Below are 27,663 nucleotides of genomic sequence, written 5' to 3'. Positions count from 1 at the left end.
GAACTGAAAACTCATGTGAGGCTCCTGCTGATGTGAGTTGACTCTGATTGTTCTCCACTAGGCAGCGTCAAATATATTGTTCCATAACTAGCAGCCTGTTAGTGTTTGGAGTGGCAACTTCTCCCCCTGCCAAGGGAGAGGAGTTTGGTCTGGTTTTGATTTTACTTTAAGGCAGAGTTAACAGTTGAGGCAAACAGTAAACAGGCAAAGCAAACAGTTAAAAATTCAAATTCAATATGAATTTGGAATGTCAATGTTTGTATTTGTTACCTGTTAGAAACAAGACACAGGAGCGTTTTAGCCTTCCACAGTGGAACCTTTGAAAAATCAGGATGAATGGTTTCACCTACCTTGCTTTTTTTCCCAGGCCCCACTCCTTTAAATAGCAGCTGCCTCCATGAATAAGACCTGTTGATGGGACACTGAATGACATGTCAGATATTCCAGGCTGTGCATCCTACCGAGGATACCATACAGCATGGTGCCTGGGTACTGGAAGGAGGAGATTTGTCTGCTAGCTTTGACTGGTACGATTGATTTCATGTTTAGATTGTGGCAGGCCTTAAGGGCCTAAATTAGAAATGGCCCTGCTACGTACAAGGCAGTCCAGACATAGAGTAAATAGCATTTCCAAAGACTGCCATCTGAAAAAAATGAAAGCAAACAGATGAGTATAGATGAATAATCAGACTTGAGCAAATAAACAACAAATACTTTGAGTAGGAGGACATACCTGCCTCTTTACAAGTCAGTAGCTGTGACTGGAACGTGGCCAGTGAGTTAGTAGTTTGTATGCAGTACAACAGAGGTGCTTTCCAACAAAGGACCAGACTTTGGATCAAAGAAAGAACATTAATGTTATTTCCTGTTTTCCCTGTCATTTCCACTCTTCTTCAAACCTGGTTAAACCGTTCCCCCTCTCCTTTCCCACTTGTAAGTAATAAAAATCAGCAAACAGGGAAGGGACTGGGGGCAGCTGTCTTTGACACGTGTCTGCGGGGGCAACACACAAAACTGAACTGAGCAAGTGGCGAGTGGAGGTCTGGGAGGCAGCGCTGCAGAGCCGTTCGTAATCCACCTCTCTCTTCCCCACCGTTGTCTCTGCTACCCGAGAGAGCTGAGAACTCCCTTAAGCCTCGCTGCGAGTCATTTAGATTCTAATTGGGATTTTAAAACTCTTGAAACCCGAGTGGGTGGCTCGGTACATTACTGCTGATGAATGTTACCCTTGGTGATGCACCCAGCAGACCCGCAGAGGACTTGCGCTCTGCTTTTCATTGAAGAGCTGCGTCCTTTTTGTTTTCAAGAGTGGATTTGCTTTGTGCTTCAGCTAACTGCTTTCATTCACAGCAGCGATTCTATTAGAGGTGTTATACTGAAACGCTCATTTCATTTTGATGTGTTGAATCCTTTCCCTTTTTAATTTGTCTTTAAAATGGGGGGGCGGGGAGGGGAAAGAGAGAGGAGGGAAGGGAAGAAGCTTGTTTTTTCCACTTAATTATTCTCTACCTCTCCTCTCCATCCTCTGTTCTTTTTTCCCCTCAAAGATTCACGGACCACAGTTTCATTACCTGCTCAAATATGTCCTCACAAAGATCTTAACTCCGAGAGGCTTTGTTTTGCAGGCCCACGTTCTTGGGTTTTGTCTCGTGAAGCTAACATTAACTGGCAGTTCTTCCCATGTCTTTAATCCCCCCCTAGACTTCCCTCTTCCTGTTAAAGCGGCCCACAGCCATAAGCAGAGTGATGTGAGAGGGTCCATCAGTACAGTAAAGAGCTGGGGAATGGCACTGATGGAGCAGAAATGGGATGACATCACTCTGATGGATTTTACTGTGGCAGCTGCATAGGGACCTCAGTATATCAAGCCACTGATAAACGAAGCACATAATTTAGAGCAGAACTGATGGAGGCTGCAGCACCACCGTGGCAGCTATTTCCCAGGGAGACCAGGGTGTACCAGTTCAGAGGAAGAAGAAGGTATAGGGGTGCTGCTCACCTGGGCCCTGTGTCCTGAGTTTGGTCCTCTCCCCCCTCACACCCTTCTTGTTTCGCCTCTCGAATAGCCCCTTCCCCAGCTGCGATGCACTTTCCTCTGGGCGCTGCACATAACCACAGCAATCTCTGTTCGGCAAGGCAGAGAGAATGATGTTGTTAGCTCTGAATTAATTTGCTCTGTGAGTGTAAATCAGGCTCCTAGTGTTATTTCAGTGCATTATTTTAAATGTAAATGCTATATAGAGACAAATTAAATGTGTGGATGTGGTACTGAAAAAGCACACTTGAAAAAGATATACTTCCAATACACAGAAGTCTTATTCTCGTTGTCATTAATGTTGCGTGCTTCTAATAAATTGTAGATGCTCTTGCCCTTCAACAAAGTGTGTAATCATCACTGACTTCTGTTCCAGCCTTGCCCCTAAAAGCTGTAGTCTGTATGTCAAGTGAAAATGCATACCCAAAATTTCAGGGAAGCTGCTTTTAGCCCATTTTCCATTAGTCATGGGGCACTGTCATGGGTCACATGGGTCACATTAGCCAGGCACATGGCTAGAGTCCCTCACCAGCAGAGAACTACTGTGATTTTACACTAGCTGAGACTTAAACCTATGAGACTTTGAGAGATTGCAGTTACGAGGGTGTTCTGGATTCCGGGCTGCAGCACCCAGCTGCTCCAAGGAAACTCCTCCAGAAACGTAACCTGTGTTTCTCTAGTGAGAGGATGGAAAGATTTAATGTTTATATTTTTATTTTATTTTATTTTTTGTGGTAGTGGTAGAATTGTTTTCAACCAACAACAATTCATGTTCACTAATTCCTAGTACTCAGAATTTATACAGTAGGTTTTTCCTTTGAGAGGGGAAAGGAACAGCAAACGGTGAAACCTGTAGTTAAGAATCTGGACTACGGTCATTCTTCGTTTGCGCTCCATAGCCTTCAGCAGATGATCTAATCCCAACTGCTTCTAGTTTCCCACCTGTAAGATGAGGAACAGACGGATTTTCTCATTTTCCCCTTCTCCCCTTCCAATGCTTCTGCTGGTTATTTAGATCAGGGCTGTCCCAGTGTGGTGCAATGATGGTGTCCTCCAGAGTCAGCTGGGCTTGCTGGTGGCTCATAGGAGCAAACACCCTGGCATACAGGCAGCTGCCCTATGGTTGCTCTTGAGAGAGGAGGAGGCATTTCAAATCCTGCAGGGGCTGGGTGGGCTAGCCCATAAACAGGACGCAGGTGGCAGGCACTAGTCAGACTTACAGCTATGAGCTGTATGGCCACGGTCTGTCCTGGAAGCGGTCTAGGAAATGCCTGTCTCGCTGCAGGCACAGAGTGCCTCAGAGCCAAGCCATGGCTTCACGCAAATAACAGCTCCAACGGCTTGCTGGTGAGATGGAGGGCTCTTGTACCCATGTGGAGCAGCACATCTCAGAGTACGTGGATCCAACCCTTACAAGCTCCACTTCAGCAAGGTAGGGGCACAAGCAGAGAGCAGCCAGGTCCCCTGGTCCTGCCCACTGCTGGCTTCATACGCTTGCAGCCCGAAGCTTGCAGGAAGGCACGAGGTGAACCGTATTCCTTATTCCTCTGGACCATTTTGAACAAGCTTTACTTTATTTTTATAGAACTCTGCCTTTTTTTTGGTTTTTTTTGTTTGTTTTGTGCCTGTTTGCCAGTGTAACCTGTCTCAGCACTGTCTGTTCAGGCAGTGGAGTGCAGCACCTCTGTGCTGATTGCTGTTTCTGTGCGATTTATTGCATTGCTTTTGCTGCTCTGTATCCTTAAGATATTTCCTTGCGAAGTCAGGCTCCTGCCACCTTGTTCTCTGTGTAGATGCATAAAAAGGGTGTGTGGGGGCTCCCTCTTTCCTGACAAGCAATGTCAGAATTATCCATTTGCTTTTGTGTTCTTGTGACACATATCCCGGGCTTGGGCTTGGACTTGGACTTGGACTCGCAACAATAGAAAGCAGAGTTTTGATGCTTGCACAGAAGGTTGCAGTGCTAAATGTTGGTGACTACCCCTCCTTGTGTTCCTGTGCATGGGATTTGTTGTTGTACTTTGCAAAATTTATCAGGACAGCCATATAAAAAATGGAGGAATCTGCTTAAGCTAATTGGATGTAGTTGGAGGCTTGGTGTTATTTTTGACAGAAGGTCGTTCTTTGCTGCTCTCTGGTTGCCAAGGACAGGTTAGATTAGTGGTTTTGGAGAGACGTGGAAAGGCCAGCTGTGACCATATCAGTGGATTTCAGTGTTAAATGGAAATGAGCATTTGTTGGGGAGGGGAAGCAAGGGACATTCAGGCCAGCTCAGCTGGCTGTGCAGCTTAATATTTGCCTTTCCAACTAGCACTGTGCAGTTGGGGAAGTGGTAAAGCAGCTGATTTACTGTTTCAGTAATCTCTGCTATCTTGTCTTAAAAGATTTTGTGTATAGTGCTTGCTTCTTTTCTACTTGACCTAGTTTGTGCTGTGCATGTTGAGTCATTACCTACATTAAAAGCCGTCCTTCTCCTGCTTCCTTGATGGTTTTCTAGTGCATTGGGTCACCGTTTCAGACTGCTGTTTTATTTATTTGTAATCATGTCTCTCATGTCAGCTGCTTCAGAGCAAATTCTTATCTTTCCTTAGTGTTACGTTTCCCTGGAACGCTACTGTTTTTGAGAAAACATGAGAGAGAGCTGTCTTGGACCATTCTTCCTCAAGGACTGAGAACTTCTGCACATTTACAAATTGCATTTTTTGGTGCAATATATCCCTGATGACACTTTTGTGAGGGTGTGGGGTTTTTTTGTTTTTGTTTTGCTTTTTAAGCTGGGAAAACTAATCCAAGATGCAGTAGCAGTTCTTGAGACTGCAGAAAAATTGATGAGCTTGGTAAGATCAGAGGGAAAAAAACAGGTCTCTAGTAAAAGCAAACACAGCTTTTAGGGCACTTAGCAGAGGTATAGAGCATTTTAAGTAATACAGATAAATATCTCCCTGGAGCTTTTGCTTTTTCATCTAAGCACAGATCAGAGAACAACTAGAAAAATGGGGAGGGGGGCAAAAGCTTTAAAGATGTCATTGAACGTTTTTCAAGCTAAAAATTAATAATGAAAATAGCAGGAAAAGGTGCATAAGACAAGCAATGAAGCAGTGCATAATATAAGGGAAAACAATGATATCAAAGGAATGCAAAGAAAGTTTTAAATTAAGTGGCTGCCTACTCGCTGCTGAAAGAACATTTATGTTCTTGAAAATCGTTTCTAATTTGTTTTTGTTGTTACACTAATACATTGAAAGTTGTTCATTAATTACAACCATTATTTTTTAGACTGTGCATGAGCAAAAAGTGATGTTTTAATGCTCCTTTAAAAGGATTTTTGTGCAAACCATGGTAACTGCTTGAAACAATAATGTTGGTGGCACACCAGCTATTTTTGAGTTTTACATATAATGTTCTAGATCTTAGCCCCAAAACTGCTTTTTATGCAGTATATACTACTGGCATGTATTCAGTAGAGAACTCCTCCTTTATAACGGTCTGGTGTGTCATGCCAAAGCTGTAAGGATACTTGAGTTCTTGTCAAATGTTACTTAGTGTTGAATGCCTGGGCAGCTGCCTGCTTCCACAGAAAATTCTGCTTTAATCATAAGCTCGTGTTCACCTGATGTCCTGAACTGCCATTAATATTGAATGGAGTTCCAAGTTTAGAAAAGCAGTGCATCTTTGTTACCTTGCACATATTTATTGAATTCAAAGCATAAACATTCAGATATTTGATTCAAAACTGACTCATACTCCAGTGATTTTGATGTCAAGTAACTGCATTGTACTAATAACTGCTACAGTGAGGTTTTTACATCACCTTGTTATTAGAATCAGAGGATGCAGCCTTAACAAAATACTGCATATAAGGAAAGCATTGACAAGGACTGTCATTGCAGGTCTTGCTGTATGGGGCTCTGATGGGACTTCATTTTGCATCACCAGGGAGCTTTGCTTTTAGGTAATGACTTAACAAAGCCCCTATGCACTTTTTCTTGGTACGTTGGCAAGATTGGGCTCATAAGGTGCGCTTGCATCTCATGAGGAATAAAATGGGCTCAGGAACGGGCTTGTGTGTGCCCAGGCTGTGGCCAACGCTTTTCCCATCCATGCTGCGCAATGTCAAGCTCAGAGCTTCTATTTCACCTCTTCTGCATCTGATAATGCAGGTTTTGAACATGACATCATGGGTAACATTGACAGTGAGGATGCCACCAAAAGTGCTGATACCTGTATTTGCACTTCATTCAGTTTTTAGTACTGCAGCCATGTCGAGCGTATTAAACTAAAATAATTGCATCAGCTGCTGTTCTCGGCATCGTGTTTGTCTGCATCATGTTAGCTCGTTTTATTTCATGCATAGTTATCTTCAGTGAAGCCCACCTCTTTGTCGTAGAAACTGTTGTCTTAGCGGTTGCTAATCTCGATAAATATGTCAGTGAGTGTTTTCTTTAGTCATTAGCATTTTTCACAGATTTTGAGAACAGAAAGTTTGTGGTTAGTAGCATATAAAAGTATGGGATGAATGAATGATTGTTCAACGTGCAACAGAAGGGTATTTGCTAATACCGTGAGGAGACCATAGCAAAAGCTTCCTGCCTGTGAAGCAGATGAGATGCCATTTTCTTCTGCGCAAGGAGTATAAACGCCGCTTTCAATTTCTCTCAGGCTTATGCTTACGCCTTGAGGCTTTAGTGCTTGTTCTAGCTACAGACTGCGAGGCCGCAATTATCTGCAGCTCGTTCAGTGCTGCGCTGGGCAGAACGGCCCTCCTGTGGTAATAATGGATACTTCTGTAGCAAACACCCTTTTAGGCAGCGAAAAGGGTTCTTAAATGAAATAGTGTACTAAACGTGTGGGGAAAAGAAGGTAGGTGAATAGTTTTTCCAAATGCTGAGAGCTTCCCTGGTCTAATGGGATTTTGGTAAATCATAATCCCCGGGGTTTAAATGGGTGGATGTGAACTTATTACCTTGTCTTGTTTCCTGTCAACATGGCAACGTTATAACAAAATCGTGCCTGTATCGTCCCTGCCCTGTGCCTTTTGTCAGAGTTTGTTTTCTTATTCTTTCTTGATCTTTTCTTTGGAACATAGAGCAATTGTTGAATTTCTTTTTTTTTTTAAATCAAAATGTCCTATCTAGAAAAAGATGTAATCATTTATGATAACAAATCATGAGCAAACAAAAAACTCTGAAAAATGTTGCCTGTCTAGTTTTCTGAAGTTGCCAATATAGTTTCCTCCCCCCCCCCCCCACCCCGTACTATATTATGGAGCCCCTCGCCCCACCAAGCTCGTATGACTCGGGCAGTTCTGCTAAGGATCTTGCAGTCTGTACCGACTGTGCTGCTCTTGTTGTTGCAGTGATTGCTGATGGGGTGCTGGATAAGACAGCTCTCACAGACGATGTGGGAAGCGAGGAGGACCTGTACGAGGACTTCCGGAGCTCCAACCACCGCTATGGCCATCCTGGAGGAGGCGGAGAGCAGCTCGCCATCAATGAGGTATTGTTTTGGCTGTTTTTTGACAAGCAGGACAAGGAAGGATGCTGCTGCTGGTTTAGAGCCATAAGAGAGGGCCAGGACCAAACTGCTAATGGCAAAGTGGATGGGGCTTCAGCTGTCATTTACTGTGGGTACCACTCACAATGGGGTAATGACAGGCTTCTGGGCCTTCCGCTGAAGTGGTGCCCTGAATGTAGGGGTCAGTGATGTGATGTGATACAGAGATGCAGGCCCTAAACCTCCAGGTAGCTCCCCTGTCTTGCACGTGCGTTTGGAGAGGAAGTTTAGAGCTATAATGAGCAGCCCAGTCAGGGCTAGTGGGAGACTTGAAATGTGCTGTATTGAATGTGATGTTAAAAACTGATCTATGTGCTGCCTTATTGCTAAGCACGAAGGTGCATGGTTGAAAGTAGGCTCGGTCTAACCGCTCCTTCCTCTTTCCCTAGTAAATCCGCTCTAGGGACGCGGAAGATATGTCTATAGCCAGTGCTTTTAGCTATTTTCTTTTATAGTTCTGAAATTGATTAATTTAAGTTCAGCAGTTAAAAACGTACTACTTAATTTAACTGATGTGATGAGCAACATGTTAACAGGATTTAAGATGATTTTTCTGGAACAATACAATGGCTTTGTCTAATGCGTTAGAACCGGTGTCCTGTTAGGCACAGAATGCTTTTTCCTTGGGGTGAGTTAATAAGCTTTTCATTGAAAGAGTGGAGCATGTTTGCCATGTGAATGATTCCTCAAACACATGCGTGCACACACCCTCTTCCTCGCTGCCCTGTACTCTGTTACCTTTACGTGACCCTCACAAGATGAGGAGGCAATGATAAAAGACGCATTATCCTTTCATGGGGCTCAGCTATAACTGGGGCCGTGTTGACCGAGGCTTTGTGCCTGTTCGTTGGCTGCAAACAGGCACGGTGCTTCTGGGGTCTGAAAACAGGCATAGAAAGCTGTGTAGTGAGGATAGCAGCTTTTTTAAGAAAAACAACTGTCTTGGCTGTCATCACTGGTAAACAACCATTAATTTAGTAGAACACCGAAGTATCTCACTCCAAGATGCAGATAGGAGAGGCTTGACTTAGGTAAAATGATTCCAAACCTTTTCTTTGGTTCAATTTCCTGTCCTCGGAGCGTTACACTGAAAGAGAATTAGCCTTAAGTGTGTACTCTGAGTCTTGAATTGCGTTCTGCCACAGGCACCTGGGACTGGTGGAAGAAGCCAGGGCCCTGCAGAAGTCGCTTCTGTGGCATCCTCTGAGCGCGTGGGAGGAGAATTCTGCCACCTTCCCATTTGGGAGCTTGCGCTGGCAATTCTTTTTAGTGTGGCTCATCAAACAGAACATCCGTTGGGCTTTTTTTATTTTTTTAAAGGAAAAGGTAAAATATTTTGTGTGTGTGTGTGTGTTGGGGGGGGGGGGTTAGGAAATCTTTATAACTCTTTAAAATGAGGAAAAAAATATTTAACTTGGCAATGGGTCTATACATCCATCATGCACGCTGTATTTTTCTTTCATCGTTATTTATGCAATATATTTTTTTCTTTGCTTAACAGTTCATTTTATATTTAAATAGAATTCCATCATATAACTTCTAATGAGGAAAGCAAATGAATGTGTCCAAAGCAGGTGTAATTTGTATCATCTTTGAAGCATACCTGGTCTTTGTTGGCCAGTCAATTGGAAAGAAAGAATATTTTTGGCCTGTTCTGTAGAAGCTTGCATGTTCAGAGGCTGACAAAATTGTAACAACAGACAGTACATTATTTACTTTGTTAACTGGTTCCTATGGGTAATTAATCTATCACTTAGCTTCACTGAGCATTAGCAAAGTGCTTTCCTACCCATTCATTTCCTGGAACAAAAGAGTACATTGAAATAGTAAATCTCTGAGATTGGGATTTCTTGTCTAAAGATATCTTAAGTTTTTGAATTGAAATATCTGAAATAGCTGGGCATCAGAAAGGCTTGAGCTTCACCGATGGACCAACATCTGGGTATTGATTAGTCTTGAATATTTTCAGTAGTCGTTCTGGCAGCAATATAAGGTGAAGGTCTAATCGTTTGGTCAGATTTTGTGCATAGTCTTGTCCTTGTTTTATTGCTTTCCCACTTGCATTTTATTGGTCATGGGTAAGGAAACTATGGTAACTGAACTATTCCTAGCCTTCTTGAAAGAAAAAGCTTTCGGATAAACAAAGTAGGTTAAAATAAATTTTTAAAGCATTTGGCAGAACCAAATGTTGCATTAAAAGAAAATGTAGTTTATTTTGAATCAAGAGAAAGTCGTTATGGAATGAAAAAAAGAAACCTTTCATAAAAGCAGAATAATTTATTGGCAAAAATACTAGAGGGATAAAAGAAGGCTGGGAAGGTTTTTTTAGAGCCCACCTGGGAAGATCAGCATGAGAATGTGTAAGAGCCAAGGAAAAATCAATCAAAAAGTAATAATAAGAGCTTGGGATAAGAAAAGAGGCAGGGGACGTAATATTCTTGGGGCATCTGTTTGACGTTCTTTCAGATACATTCTTGATGCGCATGGAAAAGAGATTTTTGTTTTCAGACTATTTGGTGTGGTTTACTTTGCGGTTGCTCCAGGTAGTAGACCCTATCCTTGGATCATTTTCCTTCCGCAGTATAATTAGGTAAAACGTGGCAAGAGAAAATCTATATTGCACATGCATTGTGGTTGAGTCCTTCCAATATGGAAATATTAGATACAGGGACAGACATAGCTGCAAGCTACATGAAATGTGATGCATATAGACTGAATCTGAGACCATGGCAAATGAAGCATAGAAAAAGTCTGCCTGCCCAGCTATTTGAAGATGGTGGTGATCATGAGGAAAACTGCACCGCTTATCAAGTAACTGGCCTGGGCGAGCAGGCCTAGGCCTGTTTGCTTGGAAGTACTTGATGGGTACAAAGGGTTTGTTCTGTTCTGGTGTGTGAAGGCTCCATATGGCTCCATGTTTTGGGGAAAAAAATACTATAGCAGTTCAGCACGTGTGGGAGCGTTGAGCCCCTTCTAGGCCTAGATGAACAGTATCATTGCCATCACACTGAAAGCAAAGCGTTACATCTTTGGAAATGACATTTTCTAACAAATGGCAAGACTATCTATTTTTTTCTATGTTACTTATGGCTCTACATTTGATAAGCGTGTAATTCAGTACGTGGAAGTCTTGTTCCTGATGAGATGCAGGACTCATTTGCTTCAGCAGGCAAGGATTTTATCTAATACATGTAACATAATTGCCTTATGTTTAAAAATGACAATATCGTTATATGTTACAAATGCTTGTGTTTACCAGTGCTCATTGACAGAATGCAGTTCAGCTAATCAGTCCAACTTACCTGTTTCTGATTTTACGAGATAATTTGTACAGAAAAATGTTCATGAAGTGGCACAAACAATGCATGTCCCACTTACCAAAGGTGGCAAGCGCAGTAACAGTCCTTTCTTTCTTCTCTTACTGAGCGCTGTGTAACTGTAGCTGCTGAGTCGCTAAAGCATTATGTTTATGCCAAACTCTTTGATTACTCTTTGGGAACTTGTTTCAGTGTCACCCAATGTTCATCCAAGCCACATTCAATTTTCAACAAATAAGATGTAAATTGTAATGGATTCTATTTAAAAAGTCATGCAGTGTTAAAGAAATGGTAACGCTGATAAAATCAGAACGTAAGATTTTTAGCTTTGTCAACCATAAATAACGTTGTCCGTAGCACTTTCAGATTATCTATCTGTATTGCAATTAATAAAAGTCTCTTGTGCACTATATGAAGAAGAATTTTGAAAGAAAAAGTTTTAAAATATACCATTATTTGCATGACATTTTGCAGTAAAATGTTATCATCTGGGTTTTTTTTAAAGAGTGCAAAATAGGTTGAGAAAGCTGCGGTCATAACAGATTTCCAAACAGAAAACAGAGTTAGAATACTGATCATATGGAAGCAATATATAACGTTCACGTGTAGTCTGGGAGAGGTGATTTATTACCCCTTTTATGTCTTAATGTGAGTCTATTGCTCTTGCAACTGATACCAAAGCAAATAGAAACCAGTAAACAAATGCCCTCCTCTTTTTTTTTTTTCTTTTTTTTTTCCTGAGGGCTTAATTCCCCGTTTTGCATCTTGCATATTTCTGCAGCCAAGACTGACAACTGTGGTCCAGAAGCAGCAATTATGATTTATTTGTGGAATACTGTATAAAGCTGAGTGCTGTCAAGGGCAAGAAATAGTGTTTACCCTGATGAATGTAAATCTCTACAGCATCTGAGTTTTTGGCTCTAAGTATTTGCATTACGCTGTGTGTGGCTCACGTGTGGACATTCAGAGTATGCAGTCAGATTTGTAACATCTTTTGCTGCCTGATGGATTTTACCATTCTCCGCTCTGAAAATCCCTAATGTTGTTTCAGAGGGCTTTTTGCAATGGATTTAAAGACATCAGTCTATTCAAATATTCCATAGCAGTTGTGAAATATACTGTTGTGTTAGATCCTTGCTTCCATGTGACCCATCAGCCATCAGGAGGAGGAGTTAAGTGGTCCCCGGTCCCACCAGAGCCTCACTTCTGCTTTCTGCCATAGGCAGTTGCGGACTGTTCAGGGCCACTCTGGCATCCCCCTCATCAGCACGAGGACTTGGCAGTCCTCTGTGCGGTACGATCCTCCCTCAAGTAGCTTCCTCCGGCTGGAGATGAGGAGAGGGTGGTGGAAACCAGTGGAGCTCACTTAGTACTGACTCTAGATTATTGTCATCTGAGGAAAGAGCGACTTGCAAGTGGATTGTAGGGTGTTTTGGAAAGGCAGGAACCATTGGGTAGACTTTATTTCCAGTCATGCAGTGAGTCCTTAGGCCCAGTTGTTTATTGCCTGGGTATGTAGCAGAGGTAGGAGCCTGTGCAAAGACTGCCAGCAGGAGTTTCTCTGGGAGAGAAGCATTTCTACTACGTGTAAGTTTTTTGCTGGACCTCTAAGTTACCCTATTAATCTGATACTAATTAGAAACAAACAAACAAACAGACTTAGTTTAGTTCTTGGGGCAATAACAGCACGTAGGGGTATCTCATGGGTTTTAACTCCAAAAAGATGCTAACGTGTTACGGTAGATAGCGCCTTGCATGTTCAACAGGGAATGACTGGTTTGTAAGGACAGTTGCTCAATGGGCTTATTCCTTCTTGCAGGAGCAGAGCAAAAGGGGTAGCCTGTGTGTTTTGCTTCTTTGTGTGTCTTCCCCCACCCTCTAACAGACAATGATATGTGTAAAGACTGGAAAGTACTGCCCAACCTTGGTCTGTGGCTGTAAAGCAGACCTAAAACATCGCTCAAAGGAAACGCTGCAAGCAGCATGATGGCTTTGGAGTTTTTACATCAGCCCTGTCGGCTGTTAAATTGTAAAGACGTTTGATAACGATAGCTGTGAGTTTTAGGAGACTTAATAACATCTGTTGTTTGCTAGCACTGAATGTGTTCCTAGCTCCTGAGGTGTAGAGAGAGAGGCTTGGCTCCGCAAAAAACTTTCCCTTCAGAGAAAAATATACAGCATTTTAACTTCTGCAGTTACTTGTGCCAAAACACCTCGAAGTCTGCCTATATGTTATCTAGTGTATCCATGGATTCATATAGCCCTGCATATTCCTTGGCTTAAAGAAAACATAATATGACTATTGATACTAACAGCAAGAGCTGGGAAAGAGATGGCTGTCTCTTTATGGTTAAGGCTGCAACCAACTTCCGGTATTTTAGCATCCCATTACAAAGAGCTCTTTTAATGCATTTTAATGCCGGTAGCGAGATGCTACAGTAGCCTGCAGGACTAAGGGTTACATTTGCAGAAGCCCTTGGCTTTCTGCCTGTCACTTCTAGTGCCTGAGGACCATTCACCTTGGTGTCACCGCGATCTTCAAATCCTTGCTCTGCTGCACTTCAAGGCAGGCAGGCGGGCACTAACCCTCTGAAATCTTGACGGTCCCTAGCTGCTCGGGGCTCTCACTTGTACCTAACTGCAGGCTTTTTAATCTGCTGCCCCTCAGCCAGTGTTGCCTGCAAGACCTGACTGTGATGCACATGTGCTGGGTCTGGCTTTGTGCAGCAGTGGCCAAGGCTAACGTGTGAGCGGGGGAAGATGAGTCATTTCACCATTCGTGTGTAAAGTGAGAGCCTTGCATTCAAACCTGCCCTCTGATACAGAGTAGGAACGTGCCCCTGTCCTGGGCGTATCTCGCTAGCTAGCCTGGGGAGTTCACTTTTCAGCTCTCTGGCTTTTGGCAGTCCTTGGTTTGGGTATGTGACTCTCCACTGCCATTCTGTGCGTGGAAGAACATTGGAAACACTGCAGTATTTGCACCCCTTCTAAGATTTAGCCTCAGATGTGTAACATAAGTTAAACTGCAAAGTTATCACCGCTTGAAATTGTAGCATGATAGTGTGCAAAGACAACCTGTTTTGCGAAGTCTTGCTGTTACACTTCACTCTGCCTATGTCTTTATTTTAAAAATACTTTGGGATGTTCATCCCCCGGTTTGCTAGTTCAAGAAACACCTGCAATGGATAACAGCACAATAACAAAGTGGATGTTGGAGTACAGCGGTTCTCTGGGAGAGGGATAAAAGAGTACTCTAACAGAGTAGGAATGCTGGGTAAAGGGTAGTGTAGAGGTTATTCCAGGTGTAAGTGTTGGCATGGAGAGAGAGGAGTGAATGTATCTGGAACAAGCTGGTTTTATACCACGTTTTCCGCCTCAGGTTTGTCTCAGCATGGCTTTGACATCGGATTTCTTGGATTCATTCTCCCCTCTCCAAATCCTGCTTTAGAGGAGCTCCTCTTTGCAAAGTTTTTCTCCTAATCTCCAGAACACGTTTGAAACCTGTGGTGCAAATGTAAAATCCCTCCTTGATTCTTCTGGCCCTTCAGAGAGCACTGCTAATCTCTTGGAAGATCTTCTCTGTAAGCTTCAGCCCTGTCCCATGACTGAAGGCCCTTGTCCTGCACTCACTGTGTAAGTTGGGGGCAGGCTTAGCTGGAGGAGGGGAGCAGGGGCAGCAAATTCAGCAATGCTTTGATGCAGTGAAGGCAGTAGCATATTCCCTGCAGTTTTATCTTACTGCTTGGATGAAAGCAGCAAAACTGTGGGAGCTGTTGAGGGAAGAGCAATCGGTGACCAGCAAACAACCACGTTCCTGAAGTGCCAACCCCATTGTTTCCTGCGGCTCATGGAGAGATTCCTCCTCCTTCCAGGCGCTTGGGGCCGGCCTTGCTGGGTGCCCTTGGTGTGCCCAAGGGTGCTGACGGTCTCTTGCAGGTCAGTCGTCCGCCTGCTGCTTGCAGGAGAACGAGGAAATGTTACTTGCATTAACCCTGGTACGCCCACGCTGAAACGCGTGCGTGCTTGGTAGGCAGACGGACATAACTGCCTTTGTCTCCAGCAGTACGGGACTGACTGGCAAGCCTCCACATGGCACCCAGTTGTGAAGCAGATATGCATGGACTTTATTAGTTACTGGCCTTGTGAAGCGTGATCTGGGCCTCAGAGGACGGGAGTAGAGCTGTGCTGCTTTACAGCAGCTGAGCATCAAGTCCAGCTTCCTTCTTGAGGTTTTGTTTCGAGGAGGCAAGTGTGGCTTTAGCGAACAGCAACCTGGAAAGATGTTTGTTTGTTTTCCATCCTACTTCCAGCTGTTTTTTTCTTTACTCTTTTTAGAGGATCCTGCCTCTGATTAACCTGTCTTCTCGCCACTAGTGAATCTTCATGTCAGTAGCTGTTGTCAAAAGGAAGTGGGTTGCTTCAGCTCTCCATATGAACTGAATGTCCTGGTTCTTCATGTTCCTCCCTCCCTAATGCGTGCTTTGCGGGTAAAACAGAGGGAGCAGCTTATTGGTTTACTGTCCAGCAGCAGATTGAGGAGTATTGATTTCCCCTCCTTGCCTTGTTGATCAGTTTGAAAGCAACTAAGTTTGCCTCTGATTTTTCCTGTGCTGCTGATTCCTCAGGCAACGCGGCAGGCTCTTAGAGAACAGCCCATCAAGACTTGCTCTTTAGGGTGTGTTGTTCAGCTGCATTTTTCCTGGCCTGCTGGCTAGAAGAGAAAAAGCTGGACTCAGAAGGCCACTTGGCCCCGTACATGTCCCTGTAAAAATTTCTCTGTCTAGCTTTTTTTACTGTGTATGATTTCCTTCATAAAAATGTCTAGCCTGTTGCTTATATGCAGTTCATGTACGTCTTTACTCTCTCACAGCTTTTTTTCATTCTCCTACTCCTTGGAGCTTCTGTCCTTCCCCCCACTCCCATCCCCCAGCTCTTTTAATTCCACCAGAAGACAAATGAGGAGGATTGTAAAATAAATATTACATGCCAGCTTGGAAGAACCCTATTGTACTGTTTGTTGTAAGTAGTTTCCCTTATTTCCACATCCAAAGCAGAAGGGCAAGCCTGGTATATATTCAGTAAGAGGTGAGCAGTCAGAGAAGTGTGAGATGGCAGTGTCAAAACACTGCACTGCAACCAAATGCTTTTTTAAGACAAATAAAACATGAGCATAGGGTTCATTTATAATGTGTGGGGCCAATAGAACATGCCAGCCTCGTAGGCTAGAAGTTTCCAAAAAACCAAAGCTTGCCTCTGTTTTCTCCATCCCCAGCCACCTCTTTCAAGAACTCCTTAAAAATATTACTTTTCAGTGTTTTTAAGCTGTCTTATCCATCTTCCCCTCCCCGTAACAGTCACCACATTCATCTTGCTACTCGCATTATACCGTTGTTCACTCCCTTCCTCTCACCTTCATCCTCTGTGTTCACTGGCTTCATTGCAGCTTCCTCTGAGCTCACCTGCTTCAGGTCCCACCACCCTTCCCGCTCCTGTCCCCCCCGTCTTCTTTCCTTGACTCTTCCCTGAGCTTTTCTGTGCCCTTGTCTGCTGTTTCTCCCTTACCTCTCTGCTCCAGCCCAGATGAAGACCTTTCCTTGTCTTTCCGAGCTCTCCATGGCTGTCAAGCTGTCAGCTCAAAGACAGAGTAGCTGAAATAAGAGTACAAAAATGAACTCTAGCACCTCCTGAACCCCTCCCTTGGTCACTAAGGGTGTCACTGTCATCCTCTCTGTTCCCCAGTCCATAGCCAGTCTTCTGTTCTGACCCCTCTCTAGGGTATCACATTCAAGCTCTTAATCTTGCCAGGTCTCTAAGGTATGGCGTTTTCTTTCCTATCCGTCCGTTTTCCTGACTATCCCATTCAGCCTGTCTGTATTCCAGAGTCAACATCCTTTCTTCCGCTTTTGTCCTTTTTTGCACTGAGAAGATCCATTTTCCTAGGCTGTTGCGTGGGGCGTGCCATCCTGTTCTTTGCTTCTCTCCGTTTGTTGCCCTGCTCTCCTACATCTGTCATAAAATGCTTTGTTTCGTTTCCCAGGCCATTCCTGTCCCGTACCGCTTCCCTGTGGTCTATCTTTTAGTACTGAGAGAGAATTTTCAAACCCAAACGCACACGTAGCACTGTCTCAGCCCGCGCTGAAAGTGTATTATCTTGTGCGTGCGATGCCTGGAAGCTCCCTCGGCTCAGCTCACCAAGGTCCGTGGAACGTGTCTCGTGGACCCCAGCATGCGGTCGTGTCAGTGTGGGGCTCACGAGAGGAACACGGTTCCTCTGACACTAAAGCTCTAGGCCTTGACAGTGATTCCCAGATGCTTCAAATGTATTTAGTAGTTTGTTGTTGTTATTGAAAATAAAATTTGCTTCAGGAGAGCTCTGAAGATTTTCTAGCTTCAGCAGAGTCTGAAAATGAAAGACCAGTTTCTAAGCAGATTTTTGTCTTTGTCGTTGTCGGGGGGTGGCCCATCTAAGAGGCTGATTCTCTTTCAGCGTACCAGTGTGGCCATGTCTTAATCTGTGCGTTACTCTAAGAAACTCTCAGACCAATTTTCTTTCTGTTGATAGTTGATCTCTTGTATCTTAGCATTCTAGCAAGAGAACAACTTGTAATATTTTGGGAATATTACGTGAGCAACTTGTCCAAAGGAGGAGTGGCTGGAAAAGGAGTACAGTCTTAAACCATGCAGTGCTAGCTAGAGAAACGTGCAGTAGAAGTGCCTGTGTACGAGTAACGGAGCGGGCCTCGCAGTGTTACACACTATAAACCTCGGAGCATATGGTGGACCTTTTAGCAAACCGTTTTCCATTTTAGAAATACGCTCATATGCAGTTTAGGAAGCTGTACTTTTTCTGTGCTGATGTTTTAGGCCATGGCTCACCAGTGAATTACATCCAATTGGGAGCTGCTAGCTACAATCATTACTGAGAGTTAATTCAACACCTAACAGAGCTGATAGTTGCTTAGTTTAGATGCTGGGCAAAGTGTGATAGTGGGATATTTTGGAATTAAGGAAACTTATTTTTGGCAGATCGAATGTCAGGTATCAATGCTCGCCCCCTCACGATTTCATTCTCAGTCCTTGTTTTCTGTTGCTGAGCTGTGAGGATAGGTTTGTACGCTAAGCATCCGCTCAAGTCTGATTTCTTTTTGGAAAGATGCTGTTTGAAATGGTTTAATCGCCCCAGTGTTACTAGTGGGAAATATTTTCATCACCCTGTTTAAAAAGTATTAATAAGAATAGCAGCTTCTTCCCCTAAGAAGCTCTAATAGCTCTATGTTTATGAAAAAGGCAGGAATAATTTGGCACTTTTCTTTCAAAGAAAGGTTAAAGCGAAAAAACTCCAGTCATAAACTAAGGTGAATGAGCTGTGTAAGGTTTCTGCCCGCACTGAACGTGCTCTCTTCCTCTGTAGTTCTGTGTATGCAGCATAGGAGCAGCCGCTGATGGTGACTCGAGGGACGGGGAAGTTCATATTTGTGTCTGCGCTTTCATTAGTGTGCAAAGGGAGAGCAATGCTGCCTCAGAAGATGCTCTGTTTAGGAATGTCATAGCAGAACTTGTAAAGAATTAATATTTGTTTATTCAGTGCTGGGTTTGCATGGTATGTAAAACTGCGTTGAACGCTGCAAGCAAACGCAGTATTGAACTAGCTGCCTGTTTTGTCAGTGCTTTTTATCCGCTGCAGAGAATGAGGCAGGGCTTCTGTGGCAAAAGTATGTGTTTGTGTGTTAGATGACCCTAATCCAGGCACTGCAGAGAGGCTGGATGAGAGCTACAAGAGCACTCCTGATTCTAACATTTCCTCTCTTGTTCTCTCTTGTTTTTGCTACCTTCTAGTATTGTGACACTTTCTTTTTTTCTAATGTAACTGGAGACAGGGTGTTGATACGTTACCTGATAACTGTGGTTTTTCCGCCTCCCCCCCTCCCCCGCAGTTTTGAGAGCAGTTTATTTGCCTACAGTACCAAGGCATCGTTGGCTGTAAGAGGAGTTGAATCGGGTCATACGTCTTGTAGCAAGCACGTTCCTGCCTGTGCTGTGTTAAGTATAGAAAATCTGGGAGATTTGCTCTAGCGTGGTACCTAGCTTACCGCTAGGTAAGTAAAGCTTTGCAATAGGTAAGGAAACCTTTACTTTCCATCTGTGATCAGTGTGGTGTCCTCATGATTCTTACAGACTTTTTACCCAAAGCAGATGTGAGCCACGGTGGTGTCTCTCTAGCATGTCGTATTGCCTGGTGAACTTTGCACCAAGGACTAGCAGAGGGAATAACTCATTCAGATCTAGTACAGCATCTTATTTAACCTCTTCTAAGCCCAGTCCCTTCTGAGAAAGGGAAAAGGTACTGACGTCACGGCTACTCCTCGCTGCGCTGGCTGCCTCGGGAGGCTGCCGTTTGTGACACAGGCTCTTTCTGCTTTCCTGGTGTGCTGGGTATAACTTCAGTATTAGTCTCCTCCTCGCTTATTTATTTGCCTGCTCTGCTGAAGCACCTGCACTGTTTATTACAGTTATTAACTTTTCATATTTATGTACAGATGCTTTTTGGTTCCCAGTTGGGTCGCTACAATAGTGAAGCACTCTGTTTTCATATGGCAGGCAAGTGGGTTTGTCTGTATACTTTGGACCTTCTAAGAATGAAACCTAAAACAATCTTTAAAAACGTAGGACCTGCTTGCTGCACGTACAACCAAGGTAACAAGAAACAGCTGGACAAATAATTAGTGCCATTTAGATGAAAAGTGAAGAAAGGCGCGCCTTTTTGTTTCTGCTTTATTTAACATTAGACTGGAGTTTCTTGAATAACACGCTCTCTGAAGCCTTAGTCCACTGACTAACTTCTGTGAGTAGTGGGTGGCTTTGGGCAGGTTCACAGTTTGCACCGTTCTGAGTGGCGGCGTTATTCCCGTGGTGTTTTGCTGTTCCCCGACTGGCTGAGGATAGCCCTTGGAGGAAGGACTAGAAGTAAATTATTACAATTTCAAATTAGATTCCAACGCAGACTGTACAACATTCACTTGAAATACGCTCCCTCAGCAATCATTATACAAACGAAATCCCTCGCTACTACAAGCCACAAGATAAAACCTTCAGTTATTTCATGTCAGTGATGCCACCTACCACAGAAGCATGTCTGATCGGTGAGGAATAAGAGTGAGGTTTTATTTGTGCAATAGAAAAAGGCTGCATGGTATTTAGCTGCATGCTGCAGGAGCTGGAGCCCCCCCCCCCCACACACACACACTACAAACAGTTTGAGTTACCTTGGAAATAACTCCTCCGTGCACAGTCTTTGGCAAAGGACTGTGTGAGGAGATGCACTGCGTGGGGGTGGAAACAAAAGCTGGGTCACAGCTCGTGTCAGACTGCAGTTTCTGTGGTTGTCGAGACCGGTTATCACTCATGCCAGCTTATTCTCTGTGGGGTCAGAAAGGTGACTGGGCAGCTTAACGTTGACTGTGTAATGCTCTAAGATGCACACAAGGTAAACGTTGTATTGCGCCCAGGCAGGCTAGTGCAGGAGGGCATGTGGCTGAATCACATCACAAAAGTGAAGGGATGTGGCTTTGACTTAGGGTGTTTCAGCTGCAACAAAGCTGGGCGCAAATGCACCTCCCTCTTACTCTTTTGCCTCATTTCTTATGGATTTTCTTCTTGTTCTCATGGTTTCCCCCAAACTCCTCCTTTTTCCAAGAAATGTGAGCAGTGTCCAAGGAAGAAACTACTTCCCTGTTTAAGATGCCTTTACAGATATTCAGTCAAATTTTCCATGTTTTCACCTTCGAATACTGAAACATGCTTGCAAGCTGCAAAGATTTCAGGAGATTACAGGAGAATTACAGCATCATGGGTCTTAAAAATTGCCTGGTATCCTGTGGCACCAACAGTAGTCTGCCAGCTCTCTAGTGGTACCTCAGGCTCCCTTTTAGCCTAACTTGCCAGTATGCATCTCGGTGGGTCACTGGCTTTTATCTATTTTTTTTTTCTTTTAATGTAACCAAGTGTCCAGAGAAGACAGTAGTTGCTGTGCAGATTTCAAGGAAGCATCGTACTTCTCATTCACTATGATTAGCTTCTTCTAAGGACACCCTCTCTCCTTCCCCCCAAGTACTGTTCAATGTCTTATGTCTGAACTCAGTCTGCTGGTGAAAAGCCTGCAAAAACAGACAAGATCTGCAGAATGCCCAGACGTTGAACCGTGTAATGATAAGAGTCAACTCTGGACTTGAAGCAGCCTGTGGGTCCCAGTGGTTTGCTCCATATGGGAAGTATTGTTGATCAGGTGGTGACCATATGTAGCTTTGGCAAGGGTACGTGTGATCGTGCAGAGCGTCTTGCAGGTTAATGCAGTCTGGAGATGAAAAAGACATGAGCGGCTGTCAAAACCAGCACCTCCTCTCACTCGGTTCATAGCCTGTGCCACTGCCTCGTTGTGCAGTAGCAGGAACATGTGTAACCAAACAGCTGAGCTATAGCTCTGAGTAACTGGTATGGCCTCAGCGACTGAAGGACCTGATGTGTTCCCTGCCTCTCTTTTTCACTGTTTCTCCTGAACTTCAGGCATGGCCATAGTCTTATCCAGAGTAGCCACCAGCTTTGTGAAGCAACATAAACTGACCCCTAGCCTCAGTCAGTACCGACTCAGAGATGGCTCTTTAGAGTCATTGGTGTCTTTAAAACTCTGCAGCCCGTGTCACTTTGCTGTGTAACCTCTCACAGGAGAAGAAACCCATATTTTAGCTCTCGGAGACAAACCTCACTCAGGGGATTTCTTTGTGGTCACTTATCCTTCAGTTTGCAGGTGCCTCTCTTCCAGGAAGGTGCCTTGCATCAGCGGTCTCTCATACCGATGTGCATGAGGAAAGCCCAACTGCAGAGACCCGCACTACACCTCTGATAGTATCAGGCGGAGCTTTATGCGCTGTGTGGACCCGGCCTTTGAGGGAATGAATGCTTTTAAAAGACAAAGCAGAGGACTGCACGCTAGGTCCTGAGATTGCATTGAGAACAGGAGGCCTCTTGTCTTGCATGTTATTCCCCTTATTCTGTATTTAGACTGGAGACAAGGAGTCTTGGAGAATTTTTGAATTCAGAAATTACTGAGCTGAAATAAATCTAGCTCAGTAATTTGGTTTTATGATGCCTGGAAAAGACAGGTACCTTAAATGTTACAGAAGCATAATAAGACAGAGGAAGCTATTTGATTGCTTAACAGTTTCTACGTGCTCCCCGCTGAGGTTAGCCCAGTTTGGGAGAAAGGAAAATGAAAGACAAGTACCCAGCTAGATCATAACTCTTAAACCCTTTTTAAGTCACTCACCTGTGCCAGGATGCATGTAGGAGCTGTACAGATCCAAGAAACAAATTGATGTGCTAACATGGGAAAAAAAGACAGTTGATCTGGTATGCGTTACCTCAGTTGTGAGGGCAAGCTGAGCGTCTTCTGTGCATCTCTGCATGATCCTGCTGCTGCTCCCTCCTCCCCCTTCCCGGGGAGCTACCCTCAGTGGTTAGCACTTACTGTGTTTAAGGTGGGAGCTGTGAGTTGTGGCTCCTGCGCCTAGGACCGCACCTGTATGTATATTTTTGCCCATGTCTGAAGCTCTTGGGTAAAGTGCGGGGTCATCCTCCTTGCACCTAGCGCCATGCACTAGGTACTGTATCATCTAGCCCTAGCTCCGGGGACTGCGTTTGCTTTCTCAGTGTCACAGAGGGAGGTGGAAGATGTGGGATTACCTCCCTTCAAGGAAGGGCCTGGATCCCAGGTCCTCCGCCGCCCGCGGGGAGGCGGAATAAAAGCTGGACTCCCCTCTGCGAGCTGGAGGAAAGAGAAGGGCGGCAGTCAAAGAGCCCGGCTGTGAGACCCGTCCCTGACCTTTCCAAGGAGGAATGCCGCTTTATCCAGTTCCTGGTCAGACACTGGTGGCAGCTACGCTTAGACTGGGGCACCTGCGAGTGTACCCACAGCAGCTCGGTGACCTTCACAATCCAGCAGCAAAATGTTGAGCTCCTAAGCGCGCGTGTAGGGCCCTGCAGAGCTGCCTGGAGGTTCTTCAGTCGCAGGGAAGCGGCCAAGTCCTTCAGACAGTCCGGCCCCAAGAGGCTGGCTGGGAAAGGGATGGTGCAGTCGAGAAGAGGACCCCGTTCTCCTGGGTCGCAGGCAAGGGCCGTGTCTCGCACCCTCCTCCGCTGGAGGCAGGGCAGCTGGGCGCAGAGCAGGAGGCAAGGGAAGCCTTGTGCCGCCCTTGCCTGGCCCCTGCCTCTGCCGCAGCGTTTTCCCAGCCCCACCGGGAGAGAGATTTGCCTCCTGGCAGGACTTGTCTCTGATGTTGGCGCGCCCTTAGCGCGGGGGAAGGATTTAAAGAAGCAGCCGCCTAATCCAGGCCTGACCCTCCTTAAAGCACCCCCCCCCCCCCCCGCCTGGCTGGCTCGGCGCTTGCCTCGTTGCTAGGGCCTGCACGTATCCTGGATACGGCGCCGCCCCGCCGCTCCGGCCGCCCCGCCGCGCTGGGACGCGGTGCCGCCGCCGCCCGACCGCAGCGCCCCGGCTCGCTGCAACCAGGAGCTCCGCGTCTTCCCCCTCCCCGGCCCAAGCCGGGGCGGCGGTTGCTTCGGCAGAGAGGATGTGGAGAGGCAGGGCTGCGTCGCCGCACGCCCCCCTGAGATAAGGGGGTGGGCAGGGGGCGTTCTGGCACACGTGCTGCGCAAGACCAGCCATGGCTGTGTTGCACCGCTTAGACTCCTTCTGAGAGCTGCGAAACAGCTTTTGTTCGCAGCCCTCTGCCCCCGTCCCTGCCCTGCTGTGGGCTGTACAGCCATCGCTTAAGAAGCTTGTATATATATATACGTTTTTTTTTTTCCTGGGGGCTGAAGCCATGGCAAAGGGCCCTGACCGAAGCAGGCACAAATGGAGTGCGCTTCACACATTCCTCCGCTGCAACATGACCCCGGAGACCCAGCGGGTAGTGGTCTTTGTCATCCTGCTCTTCCTCATCATCGTCAACGTGGTGCTGATGTTCCTGTTGGCGTTCCACTGACGGAGGACTGCTGGTAGTTGTGTGGCGGCAGCAGTGGTGCGCGGGGCTTTCCAGGACTGGGTGACAATCAGCAGGTCAGCATGTCGTTGTCTGCCTCTGGTCTGCCTGTCTGCCGTCCCAGTAACTGTGTGTCTCGGAGCATCCCCCGTTTGTTTTTTGATCGTCACCCCCTTCCCCGCCCTGGTCCCCTCGCTCCCCTCTTGTCGTCACCTGTGCCTTGCCGTCTGGATCACCGTTAAACCAGAGAAAGGGAAAGAGGTAACGGAGCCAACCTGCTTAATCATAACTGCTCTCCGTGGCACTGAGCAGCCTCGATTCCTAACGATGACGATACCGTGCCTATACGCAGCACTTCTCAGCCCCCGAGGAGTCCAAAGTGCTGCTGCTTTGTTTGCAAAGGGACAGCCACGTACCGAGCCCTCGCACGCGGACCTGCTACGTGTACACGCCTGCTGTAAAAGGCTGAATCCAGTCGTGCCTCCGTTGCTCTGCAGCTGTGACCGTGAGGGCTGCGAGCGCTGTGCTGTGCAGTGGCGTCTGAGTAATGTCCAATTAGCTGAGCTGACTGATGGTTAGAGTGCATCAGGAATTTGTGCTGAATGAAGGCTGCAGCAGCGTGGAAGGAGGGTTTCTTTGGCTTCTATCCTGTTTCCTGTCTTATCTCTCAGTGCTTATCTGTTATGGGCACGTATATTAAAATGGCTGGCAGAATCGCTGCCCAGGAAACTGCTTGCTGGCCACGTGTTTCTAGCTGGCCAGCAGTAGCTGCGCACGGATGGGAAGCGACTCAAGACGCACTTCTGTAGCCCCAATAGGAGGGAAGGGCAGCAAAGCAGCGTGCTTGGTCTGGGCCTGCTCGTCCTGACGATGATTTATCAGCAGCCCTTTACATCATGCTTTCAGGCGTGGGCGTTGGCATCTCAGCGAAGCAACCTTCTACTCGGTAGACGATTTCTGGAGGAAGACAGACTGGAGAGCAAGTCGCAGCGCTCTGTTCTCATTGACACAGCTCACGCTTGTGCTGGAGACTGTGCAAAATATCTAAGCTCTTAAAATTCAGTAGGCTCCTTCATTTCATCTGTTAGATAACCTGTAGTTTAAATACAGCTTTCACAAGGACAGTACGTTTTCTGTCGCTAATGACTGAAGTCGCTGCAGTCTCTTCAGACCTGAATGTCTCTGGCTCCTGGAGTCTGACCTGCGCCTGAGAAAGGCCGGATGGTGGTGATGTCTGTGTCGTCTCTTGAGTTATGTTCTCTGTACCAGTTATATGTGTAATATGTTGATGTTCTATAAAACCACGTTGCTAGCACACAAAGAAATGAAATTTGTACCTGCTGAGTTCCTTTTTGTTTCGTCTGAGCGTGGAACACGTTTTTGCCGAGAGGAGAGTGTCTGGTAGTGCCGGGTGTGGGGGAGCAGCAAGCCCCAGCGCTCTGCGCTTCTCTGGGAATCTCTTGTGTACCTGGGCAATTTTCAGTTATTAAAAATCTCAAGCTAGACTACTAACTCTGTTAGCTTGACATTGTGATAACCACAACCACTGGAAGCATCCAGTATACCTTGTTTTCTGGAGGTACTGTTTAAAAACAGAACACTATGGCTTTCGAAGAAATCTGTATCTCCCCCTCGTCACACCCCCCCTTCTCATCAAAGCTTTTCCTGTGGCCTTAGTTCCTGTTTGAATCAGACCTTTAGAGCATACAGTGGAAAAAAGATTGGCTTTTGGAAAGCACTGATTCTGTCCAGATGTGGAAACATAGCTCAGGCTTCAAATGCCAGATGGGAGAACAAAGCATGGCTTTGGGTTGCTGATTGTCAGGGACCAGGAAGGTTTCTGGCAGCTGCTTCTGAGGGCAGCTTGTGCCCAAGGTTTGAGCAGACTGTGAAAGTGTTTGAGTGTTTGGAAGCTCTCGCTCCTCCTGGAGTCGGGGAGCGTTTTGCTGTCAACAGCAGTGGGAGCAGAAACAGGCCTCAGCATCATGGCAACCCCTGTGGTGTGTTTGAACTGTCAGTTATTGCTCCCTCCCCTGTTCTGCAACTTGATACAGTGCAAAGCACATTTGATTAAATGGATGAGAACCGTGGGTATTCACGTGGCCTGCTCAGATGTGCGTAGCTCTGGAGCGTATCCAGTAGGTCGCCTCCATTCATAACCTGAACGTTCGGCTCTACACATTCAAGTCATATGGGGCAGCTGGTAAACTGGCCACAAATGCTGGCAAGCCAAGACTGATCCTCTGTGTCAGCCGCGTTCACAGTAGACTCGTGTGCTGCTCTTGTCTAGCCTAACGCTGTGTAACCGAAATACCTCTTGGATGGTTTTTGTCACCTAACTCGAGGTTGTATGTGCTAGTTACCCAAGGGAGGTGCCGCAGGGAAGTTTCCCAGGAGCTGCTTTTTATGGTGAAGAGGTACTTCATGTAGCTGCTGCGCGGTTAGGGGTGGCTGCATTCCTGCGGCTTGGAAAGGGACTCTGCTGAGTTTGGGACGGCTTGAATACTTGTCACTGGTGGGATCCCAGGACAGTTGCAGCCCTGCTGCGGGCAGCCACGCTGAGCCCTGCTCTCCCCTTCCTGCCTGGGGCAGGGCCTGCCTGTGTCAGCCAGGGAGGGGGTGGCATCAACATGGTGCTCCAATCCAGGTCCTCCAATGTGCGAGCTACTGGGGCACTGGAAGTGTGCTGCAACCCCCTCTTTCCCTTCTCTCTCTCTCTCTGGCCCGCTCTTAACAGGTCTGTCCCATACCTGCTACAGTGTCTGCACTTCCAAAGAGGTCCTCTTTCTCCATCCTGACCTGTTACGGCAGCTGATGCGAGCTGCATGCCAGAGCTGTGGGAGCCAGAGCTGCATGCCTTTGCTCCTTTGGCACATCAAAGTTGGGCAGAAGCAGCCAATGCATGTAATAAGGTGTGGATAGGTGCTTTGCTGGCAGCTGGTCTAGTGCCCCAAAATGTTCACTGCTGTTACTAGAAAGAAAACTGAACGTCTCAAGAACGATGCGAGCGTGGGCAGTTAATGCCTCTGAGGTACGGAGATGCCACGTTGCTTCCTGCAGGGCAGCTCTCCTCCTTGGGAAATGCAGCAAGTGCTGACACACAGGATCCTGGACTTCCCCAGCATGAGAAGTCCTGCCCGCCACTAGACACTAATAAAGCGAAGAGCAGTTTTCTCCAAGGGCAGTGGAGAGTCCAGGACTGGGAAGGACCACAGGAAGACAAATACGTTCTAGAGAAAGGTAATGTAACTCCTGGTGAAACTGCCTCTCTGTTCCCAGTATGGGGCAATTTGCATTTGTCCTAAATGGGACAATTCCACCAGCTAATTGGTGCCAGAATAGTCGGGAGCAGAAAAGTAGGACTGTTCCGGCAGTTAAAAATTGTTACATGTTGATTGCAAGTTTCCGGAGTACTCATTGGAGGTACCTGTTATAATGCCGCCTGCCACAGGTGTTACACTTTTAAGTAAAAGTTAACACTTTTCCCCATAATATTTGATGTTAAATGAAGTTCAGTTTTCTTTTTCCGCTTGTTACCTAGCTGTTTGATACCTGGCTAACTCTGAGGTTATCTGGGTGCAGTTTTGTTAGGGGGAGCCCAGTGATTCCTCCTTCCTCGACTTCCCCTGCAGCTGTATACACCCTCAGCTGGGATATAGCGATTGATATATGAGCATGAATCAGTCTGAGAATGGTTGTGACTCATTCAAGCCTGCTTCAGATC

General features: G+C 45.9%; 1 protein-coding gene across 1 annotated transcript in view; it reads left to right on the top strand.

Annotated features, from left to right (window-relative positions):
* Positions 1 to 27,663, top strand: part of ARHGEF4 (Rho guanine nucleotide exchange factor 4) — a 232,115-nt gene that overhangs the window by 175,520 nt on the left and 28,932 nt on the right. The window contains exon 7 of the mRNA XM_068953975.1: positions 7,392 to 7,531. Coding sequence (XP_068810076.1) covers positions 7,392 to 7,531 — 140 coding nt within the window. The remainder of the gene's footprint in view (positions 1 to 7,391; positions 7,532 to 27,663) is intronic.

Source organism: Struthio camelus, chromosome 9, assembly GCF_040807025.1.
Source record: "Struthio camelus isolate bStrCam1 chromosome 9, bStrCam1.hap1, whole genome shotgun sequence".
Taxonomy (NCBI): domain Eukaryota; kingdom Metazoa; phylum Chordata; class Aves; order Struthioniformes; family Struthionidae; genus Struthio; species Struthio camelus.
The sequence above is the reverse complement of the archived record's forward strand: the minus strand, read 5'-3'. Positions and strand labels throughout refer to the sequence as shown.